Here is a 10,452-nt window from a genome sequence, read left to right on the forward strand (position 1 = left end):
CAATATCTCAACCTTGGTTCCACCAATTTCCATGGTGATGTTCCTTCTAGTATTGCAAAGTTGAAGCAATTGAGACAACTTAAACTACAGTATTGCTTATTGAATGGATCTGTTGCTGGTGAGATTGATAACTTGTCCAACCTTGAGTACTTGGACTTGTCCTCTAACTTCATGTTTCCTGAATGGAAGTTACCTTGGAACTTGACCAAGTTCAACAATTAAAGGTGTTTTATTTGTATGGCACCAATTTGGTTGGGGAAATCCCTGAGAATATTGGAGATATGGTGGCCTTGGAGATGCTGGATATGTCAAATAATAGCTTAGCTGGAGGAATTCCAAGTGGTTTGTTCTTGCTGAAGAATCTGACCTCAGTCCGTCTTTATGAAAATAGTCTTTCTGGGGAGATACCAAGTGTGATCGAGGCATTGAACTTGGCCAATCTTGATCTTGCAAGGAACAATCTTACAGGGAAAATACCTGATGTTTTTGGAAAGCTCCAACAGTTATCATGGTTGAGTTTGTCTTTAAATGGCTTGTCAGGTGTGATACCAGAAAGCTTTGGCAATCTTCCAGCTCTCAAAGATTTTCGCGTGTTTTTCAACAACTTATCAGGTACTCTTCCTCCTGATTTCGACCGTTACTCAAAGCTTGAAACCTTTATGATTGCATCTAATAGTTTCACTGGGAAGTTACCAGACAACTTGTGCTAATGAATAATAATTATTTAAAGTATTGTTAAGGATATTTTATAAATAATGCATATATTTTGAACAAATATATGATTTTTAGGCTTAATATATTTTTAGTCCTTTAAATTTGATTAATTATTTTTTTAGCCCCTAAAAAAATTTGTTTTTATTAATCCGTTAAATTTTTGAAAAACTACTTTTAATTTATTTTATTTCTTTTTACTAATGGTTTTACAATTTGTGACGCATTCCCATTATCAATTTTTTTAAAAGTTGATTTATTCAAAAATGATTTATGATAGTTTAAATTCATTAAAATATGTAAAAATTATCACAATTTAACCTTTTATTTATTTTTCTTCTTTAAAATCACAAATATATATATATATATATATATATATATAATTACCAATTCGTATGAGTAAAAAAATTTGACAATTTAAAATCACCAATTTTTTATAAATCAAATTAAAAGTATTTATTTTAGCAGTTTTTACCTGTCATAAATTGTGAAATGATAAACATAATCAACAAAGAGGTACCCAACATAGTTTTCTAAAAATTTGAGAAATTAATAAAAAATAATTTTATTTTTGAAGAAAAAAATAATTATCCAAATTTAAAGGACTAAAATCACATTTAAACTTAATTTTTATATAACTTAATATTTTTTTTATTTATCAAAGTACTACTTTCTTTTCTAAATACTCTTCTTAATTCCTTTAATTTTAAAAATAAATGAAGACCATTAATATTATCATTACCATGCGCACTAAATCCTTAAAAAATTCTCAAGATTAAAATAATATATTTTTTATCAGTTCATATTTATAGCAGTCAGATTAAAAATAAAAAATAGAATTATATTGTAAACATTGTTAAAATTGAATCTTAATAAAAGAAATGGATTGATCTACAATGTGTAACAAACATTCAATAAATTTACATTTGAAAAGAGGAAACCATTATATGATTTTTCATATTCAGACTAATATGAAGGTGACAGGAGTAAAGTGAACACGGACTACCAAACAAAACATACATTATTACGCGGACCCATCAAAGTAACGTTAATTATTGCACTAACCAACTATATGAACAAAATGATCCATAAATGGATACGGATGTATTCTTTATTGCACTAACCAACTATATGAACAAAATGATCCATAAATGGATACGGATGTATTCTTTATTGCACCAACCAACTATATGTACTCCTATCAAGCAGCCACATTTATTGCACCAACACTTATCATGTTTATTCAAGTTTGATTTTGGAGACCCAACAAGCAGCCATCCACATTCATACTAAGATTTCATATCATGGCTTCGGGATCACGTTCCTCTTCCTCTTCCTCCAATTACCACGTGTTCCTCAGCTTCAGAGGGGAAGACACACGTCTTGCTTTTACTGGCCATCTCTACAAAGCTCTTCATGACAAGGGAATCCACACTTTCATTGATGATGAGAAGCTTCAAAGAGGGGAGGAAATAACACCAGCACTTATGAAGGCAATTCAAGATTCCAGAGTTGCCATCACTGTGCTCTCTGAACACTATGCTTCTTCTTCGTTTTGTTTAGATGAACTTGCAACCATCCTTCACTGTCACCAGAGGAAACGGTTGTTGGTTATACCGGTCTTTTATAAGGTGGATCCTTCTGATGTGAGACACCAGAAAGGTAGTTATGGAGAAGCATTGGCAAAGCTTGAGAGGAGGTTCCAGCATGACCTGGAGAAGTTGCAAAGATGGAAAATGGCTCTGCAGCAAGTAGCTGACTTATCTGGCTATCATTTCAAAGAGGGGTATGGCACCATGCTAATCTTCTTACTTTACAGTTTTTGTTGGATTAACTTTTACTTGTCTGATTATTTGACATTAAATCTAAAGGGAAAATAAATGCTTCTTGACCTTGACAATATACGTATATCAGGACATGGATACATGCAAGGCTTTTAGTTTAACTTGTTAAAACTTGTTTTGTTTGAAACAGAGATGGATATGAATTCAAGTTTATTGAGAAGATTGTTGAGCAGGTATCCAGGGTGATTAATCCTCGTACTTTACATGTTGCGGATTACCCAGTTGGACTAGAGTCACGAGTGCTAGATGTAAGGAGACTTTTGGATGCTGGATCTGATTATGATGTCCACATGATAGGGATTCATGGAATGGGCGGGATAGGAAAATCAACACTTGCTCGAGCTGTCTATAATGAATTGATAATTGCTGAGAAGTTTGATGGTTTGTGTTTTCTTGCAAATGTGAGGGAAAACTCAAACAAAAACGGGTTAGAACACCTCCAAAGAATCCTTCTTTCAGAAATACTCGGAGAGATGAACATCAACTTAACAAGTAAGCAACAAGGAATTTCAATCATACAGTCTAGGCTCACGGGAAAGAAGGTTCTCTTGATTCTAGACGATGTTAACACACGCGAGCAATTACAAGCAATTGCTGGAAGACCTGATTGGTTTGGTCCCGGCAGCAAAATCATCATCACAACTCGGGACAAACAATTGCTAAGATCTCATGAAGTTAATAAAACATATGAGATGAAGCAATTGGATGAGAACGATGCTCATCAGTTGCTTACATGGCAAGCTTTTAAAAAGGAAAAAGCTTGTCCAACTTATGTGAAGGTCTTGAAACGTGCAGTAACTTATGCTTCTGGTCTTCCATTGGCGTTGGAAGTAATAGGTTCCCACTTGAAGGGAAAAAGTATACAAGAATGGGAATCTGCCATCAAACAATATAGAAGAATTCCCAAGAAGGAAATTTTAGATATACTTAAAGTAAGCTTTGATGCTTTGGAGGAAGAAGAAAAGAATGTTTTTCTTGACATTGCTTGTTGCTTCAATGGATGGGGATTGACAGAGGTTGAACATATACTTCGTGGTCGTTATGATGACTGCATGAAACATCATATTGGGGTGTTGGTTGAAAAATCTCTCATAAAGTTTAGTGGGTGGTGGTGGGGTGTTAACATGCATGACTTGATTCAGGACATGGGCAGGCGAATTGACCAACAAGAATCCTCAAAAGAGCCAGGGAAGCGAAGGAGATTGTGGTTAACAAAAGATATAATTCAAGTTTTAGAAGACGACTCGGTAAGAGAGAGTATGGTTTCTTATCTTAATCGTTTTTTTTTCTATCTTATCTTTACATCATAGTCAAGTTTTTTCATGACAATTTGTAAATTTCTGTAACTAGGTGAATTGATGCCTTACATATAACTTGTATTGTGGTTGATTCGTACCTTCTTTTGCAGGGAACCAGTGAAATTGAAATCATATGTCTGGATTGCTCCTTATCCGAGAAAGAAGCAACAATAGAATGGAATGGAAATGCCTTGGAAAAGATGAAAAACCTTAAAATACTTATTATTAGAAGTGGTAAATTTTCCAAAGGTCCCAATTATTTTCCAGAAAGTTTAAGAGTACTGGAATGGCACCGGTATCCTTCTAATTGTTTACCATCTAATTTTCATCCGAAGGAACTTGCCATATGCAAGTTACCTCAAAGTTGCATTACGTCATTTGGGTTCCATGGCTCAGGGAAGGCAAGTTTAAGGAGTATATTTTTTTCATGTTGTTAATTAATAAATTTACTTCAAATTTATTCATTTAGTTCTTATTTCTTTTTTCCTTTATGTTTTCTTTTGCAGAAGTTAAGGAATCTAAAGGTTTTGAATTTTAAAGAGTGTGAATCTTTAACAGAGATACCTGACGTATCTGATCTCCCTAATTTGGAAGAACTTTCATTTGATGGGTGTGTGAATTTAATTACAGTTCACCACTCAATTGGTTTTCTAAATAAACTTCAACTATTGAATGCTACACGGTGCAGGAAGCTTACCACATTTCCACCTCTCAACTTGGCCTCTCTTGAAAGACTTGGACTTTCATTTTGTTCGAGTCTTGAGAATTTTCCAGAAATATTAGGAGAGATGAAAAACTTATCGATGCTTGAATTGTTTGACCTTGGCTTAAAAGAATTGCCAGTTTCATTTCAAAATCTTGTTGGACTCGAAACTTTATCCCTGCGTGATTGTGGAATTCTTTTGTTACCAAGTAACATTGTCATGATGCCTAAACTGTCTTCATTGAAAGCTACAAGTTGCAAGGGGTTGCAATGGGTAAAATCAGAAGAGGGTGAAGAAAAAATGGGCTCAATAGTATGTTCCAATGTATATCACTTCAGTGTCGATGGTTGCAACCTGTATGATGATTTTTTTTCAACAGGTTTCATGCAGTTTGATCATGTGAAAACTTTAAACCTAAGGGACAATAATTTCACATTCCTTCCTGAATGCATCAGAGAATTACAATTTTTAACAAGACTTGATGTGAGTGGTTGCTATCATCTTCAGGAAATTAGAGGGGTTCCACCAAACTTAAAAGATTTCAAGGCAAGAGAATGTATTTCCTTGTCTTCCTCGAGTTCAAGCATGTTATCAAATCAGGTATTGTCTTGTTTTTAACGTATATGATTTGATAATATATTGCACACTTGATGTTAATAAACTTATGACTTCTTTACGAATTATGACTAACAGGAATTGCATGAGGCTGGACAAACTAAGTTTTGGTTTCCAGGAGCAACTATTCCAGAGTGGTTCAATCACCAAAGTAGGGGACCTTCAAGTTCTTTCTGGTTTCGTAATAAATTCCCTGACAATGTTCTTTGTCTTCTTCTAGCAAGTGTGGATGGCGTGAATGAATATAATATGCCCATGCCCTCGGTGTTCGTCAATGGTGAACTTCATGAAATTCCCTCTTGGGGAACTCGAGTAAGAAAGGTGAAATTGGATTATACATATCTATTTGACCTAAATTCAACTTTATATGATCTTTATTATCAATATGAAGTGGATTTAGAAAAGGAATGGAACCATGTGGAAATTACATACGCAGGTCTGTTAGAGACCTCACTGGTTAAAGCAATCGGAATCCATGTATTTAGACAGGATGATATTCGATATGATGATCCCTATGGCAAGAGAAAATTCGAGCATGATCTCAACAGTTTTGAATCACAACCACTCATTAAAAGGCCTAGGTATGTGGACAAGCAAGTTTCATAATTATCTTTATCTTATAAATATAAAGTGAGCATATGAGAGGGTTGCTAGAAGTGGTGTGACTGAACATAAGATATGGTAGGTTGTTTTGCAGGTTATCGAGGTGGGTTGGCCCTGAAAGAATTATAAATGTTCTGGGGAATGCTGCAGATGGAGCTTTAATTACTAATGCCGAGAGGAGATATAGGCATATTTCTATGGACTCCTGTTGTCCGCAATGCCTCTTTTTGGAGGAGACATGTCTGCATGTTCTTCGTGATTGTCCAAAGGTGGCTGCATTTTGGATAAGTGTGTTACCAAAGAAATTAGCACCAAAGTTTTTTAATGGTGATGTGACAGTGTGGCTGGAAACAAATTTATCTTTTTCAGAGGCAGCTTTTTTTTGGCCAACTTTTTTTGGGATTGCAGTGGAACTGGTGTGGGAATCCCGCAACGACCTTGTGTTCTCTCAACATAGCACTTCGAGATATTTAGATCGTAGTATTGTCTTTAAGCGCTATAAAGATTATATGAGAGCCCATGCTTCTCACACTTTGATGACGAGGAATCTCTTTAAGTGGAGGAGGCCTTTGTTACAATATTTTTATTGGTTGTTGAGGCTAAATGTGAGTGGTGCCTATAATCCCTCTTCAGGTACCGCTGCATGCGGAGGTATATTCAGTGACAACTGTGGTAGATTCGTGCTTGGGTTTTCGGTGAAGCTTGGGGAATGTTGGTCAAATGATGAGGGTGAAATATGGGGTATTTATCATGGTATGAAGATTGCAAGGAAGTATGATATTTGGGGTTTATATCGTCATATTCTAAGGCAGCGTAGCATTCGAATAAGTCCTAAGATTGCAAGGCAGCATGATTTTGGTAAAATTTTTGTGGAATCGGGCTCTGAGAAAGCTATTGGGTTTGTGTTAGATGGATGCCCTACATCTCCATCTCCATCTACATCTACATCTCCATCTACATGTACATCGCTGGAGCATTCTTTCCCACTCTGATGAGTTGAAAGCTCTAACCTCTGCTACAGATCACTTATACTTCAATTACAAACCGCACCATGCTGCTGCTGATTCCTTTGCCAAATTCGGTTTATCCATGAAACAGCAGGCTGCGTCAATTTTTTCTGCTTGTCCCTCCTTTTGCCAACCTTTTATTAAAGAATACAGATAAATGTTAAATAAATAAGTACCTCAATATAATACTTATTTCTTACTTTTTTTGTTTAGTTTTAGATTTGTCCTTACAGGTTCCTACTGTATAAACAATTGAATTATATTTATGTAATTAATTTACTTGTTGTATATTTATTTAACATTATATTTCAATTATTTTATTTTATTTTATCAACATTAGCATATGTGAGTTAAACGTACGTTTGCAAATTTTAATAAAAAAAATATTTAAATACTTAACTAATTTAATTTTTTTGGTATTGTAACTGCAGGTTGTATATATTTCAATCTTATAAACAAATTAAACAAAACATTTTGTAAATATATGGTCTTTTAAATGGAGACCTTACTTGATACGACTTGGGATTAAATGGAATAAAAAAAATATTAATTACATAACTAAAATGTGGTAGAGTTAAAGTGCGGGAAGTCCGCTAATCTAGTATTTGCATATATTTAAAACTGTCTAACCCTTGCAGTAAACAAAAGACCTGTATAACCCTTAAAGTTAAAAAATGAGTATTAATACCGTACTAGTTAGAATAAAAACAAAAAAAATCAAATAGATTTAAAGTATATTTTAGTTTATTTGAATCTTCTTGTATATGTGATGAATTATTTCAAAACCCAATTTTAATAAAAATTTATTAATGATTATTGAAGTAAATATGAACAATTAATTTGGTAAAAAATCAAATTATAGAATATAAGATTTGATATGTTTATATAAATTTTAATTTTATTTTATTGATAATATATATATATATATAATTTTAGTTTTTTTCATTAATTTTAAAATCATTCCATTTTTCAATTACAGATCAATTATTTTAACTATATTTTTTTCATCTTAAGCATTCTACAGTTAATGTTATATTATATATGAAAATCTTCTCAATTATGTTTAAAACAAAATAAATTAATACTCTTAAATAGATATTATACTGTTATATGTCAATTAACGTAATAATTAAAATATCTTAAAGTGTAATGTTGTACTATTTCGACTCAACAAATATGTCAAAAGTGATGGAAACAAATATAAATAATGTAAGAAAAAAATATTATCTAAAAAAAGGTAATAATAAGATTTATTAAATATTTTAAGGGTAAGAAGGAAAGAAATATAAAAAGATAAAAATCACAATTTTAAAAAATTTCATGAGGTAGCGTTTCAATTTTTTCTTCTTGAAACTATAAAAAAGACATGTCTGTTAGATCTTGTTTATAAAGTCAAGAAAATTTTTCAGTTGTTAAAAGTAAATTAGAAACTAACTAGAAATATTTGTCCAACATACACTAAATTAATATTTTAGGAACAAATTCTATAGGATGAGTGTTTGAAAATTATAAGTAACCGAAGTAGATTTCACATAATTTTGTAAACTTTAATAAATTTAAATTAATTCATTTTTATTTATGTGATTGTTGATAAATACTTTTGTGTTTGTGATTATCTCTTGATACTTTATTATTATTTTATGATGTTAAAATATAAAATTATAATCGATTGTAAACATATTATTTTTTTACTCTCTTAAATAATTGGTTATGAGTGAATTTTAATCATAAAAAACCTAAAATAAAAAAGAACAAAAGTAAGAAAAAAGTCCAATCAAATTCTATTTTTAAATTGAGTTTAAATAACCTTTTATCCTTTAATTCCTTTTATTATTTTAAAGAACCTTTTGGTCCTTATAAAATGTGGTATTTTTTTTTGTTTAAATTCCAAACAAATTTACAATTTTTAATTTTAATCTCTACTTTCATGTAATAATTTTTTGATGATATAACAATGACATTGATAATCTACTAACTCATCACGCATCAAAGTTTGACATGACAACAATGTCACCAATTATTTTGATTTAAAAGATTGTTTACTAAAAAAATAAAATTACATATGATTACCTGTCATAATTCTTAATGACATCACAAGCTAAAATCATTATTACATCATCAATCATGTTACTTCGCAATCATTATAAAAATTAAAATCAAAATAAAAATATTTAAAAAAACTAAAATCAACTCCTTGATTACTTAAGCCTTTTAATTGAAATCAAACCATAAGTTATGCAAACCCTTATCACATCCTTCTTTTTTGGATTAATTATGTTTTCAGTTCTTGAACTTTGAGTTTTTACTTTTAGTCCTTGAACTTTTTCAATTGTTAAAAGTAAATTAGAAACTAATTGTAAATTTTTGTCCAACATACACTAAATTAATATTTTAGGAACAAATTTTATACGGATGAGTGTTTGAAAATTATAAGTAACTGATTAAATAAGAAGTAGATCTCACATAATTTTGTAATCTTTAATAAATTTAAATCAATTCATCTTCATTTATGTGATTGTTGATAAATACTTTGTGTTTGTGATTACCTCTTGATACTTTATTATTATTTTATGATGTTAAAATATAAAATTATGACCGATTGTAAACGTATTATTTTTTTACTCTCTTAAATAATTGGTTATGAGTGAATTTTAATCATAAAAAACCTAAAATAAAAAGAACAAAAGTAAGAAAAAAAGTCCAATCAAATTCTATTTTTAAATTGAGTTTAAATAACCTTTTATCCTTTAATTCCTTTTATTATTTTAAAGAACCTTTTGGTCCTTATAAAATATGATATTTTTTTTGTTTAAATTCCAAATAAATTTACAATTTTTAATTTTAATCTCAACTTTCATGTAATAATTTTTTGATGATATAACAACAACATTGATAATCTACTAACTTATCACGCATCAAAGTTTGATATGACAACAATGTCATCAATTGTTTTGAATAAAAATATTTAAAAGATTGTTTACTAAAAATATAAAATTACATATGATTGACATGTCATAATTCTTAATGACATCGCAAGCTAAAATCATTATCACATCATCAATCATGTTACTTCGCAATCATTATAAAAATTAAAATCAAAATAAAAATATTTAAAAAACTAAAATCAACTCCTTGATTACTTAAGCCTTTTAATTGAAATCAAACCATAAGTTATGCAAACCCATATCACATTCTTCTTTTTTGGATTAATTATGTTTTTAGTCCTTGAACTTTTTGAGTTTTTACTTTTAGTCCCTGAACAAAAAATTGACCGATCTTAATCCATAACCTTTTTGTCTGTCAATGATTTTGGTTCTTGTTGTCAAAAGATGGCTTTAAAGGATGCGGTGGTGTAAATTTTATTATTATTTAATTTCATTTTACAGTTATTAATTTTTTGGCGATTTTTAACTACCAGAAAATGCTTGGTTGAAGTGATTAAAGTATATAACAACCCTAATCTTGATTGTGTGGTTAATTAGAAAGGAAAAGATTATTATTGTTACAATAATCAAGATCACTCGCATGAGGAACACAAGAAGCGCAACATACATTGACACACTCTTGGGCCTTGTACTAGGGAGCAACACCCCTCCGCTACACGTTGGAACCTAACCTAATCTTTGACTCCCAATATCCAACTCCTTCATCGGAATTCCCCCTCTAATGT

General features: G+C 31.0%; 1 protein-coding gene across 2 annotated transcripts; it reads left to right on the forward strand.

Moving 5' to 3' along the window:
- The first annotated feature begins 533 nt into the window (after positions 1-533).
- LOC114389071 (TMV resistance protein N-like) lies at positions 534-6,951 on the forward strand. Of its 2 annotated transcripts, XM_028349662.1 has the most exons (7): positions 534-612; positions 1,960-2,497; positions 2,686-3,802; positions 3,964-4,254; positions 4,360-5,157; positions 5,251-5,753; positions 5,858-6,951. In XM_028349662.1, exons 2-7 carry the CDS (start codon positions 2,016-2,018, stop codon positions 6,765-6,767), a joined length of 4,101 nt encoding a protein of 1,366 aa, XP_028205463.1. In that variant the 5' UTR covers positions 534-612; positions 1,960-2,015; the 3' UTR covers positions 6,768-6,951. The 2 variants fall into 2 exon arrangements, with proteins under 2 accessions (XP_028205463.1, XP_028205464.1); XM_028349663.1 differs by lacking the exon at positions 534-612 and having other exon boundaries at positions 1,520-2,497; positions 5,870-6,951.
- Positions 6,952-10,452: the final 3,501 nt, after the last annotated feature.

This window comes from Glycine soja, chromosome 16, assembly GCF_004193775.1.
Source record: "Glycine soja cultivar W05 chromosome 16, ASM419377v2, whole genome shotgun sequence".
In the NCBI taxonomy this organism is placed as follows: domain Eukaryota; kingdom Viridiplantae; phylum Streptophyta; class Magnoliopsida; order Fabales; family Fabaceae; genus Glycine; species Glycine soja.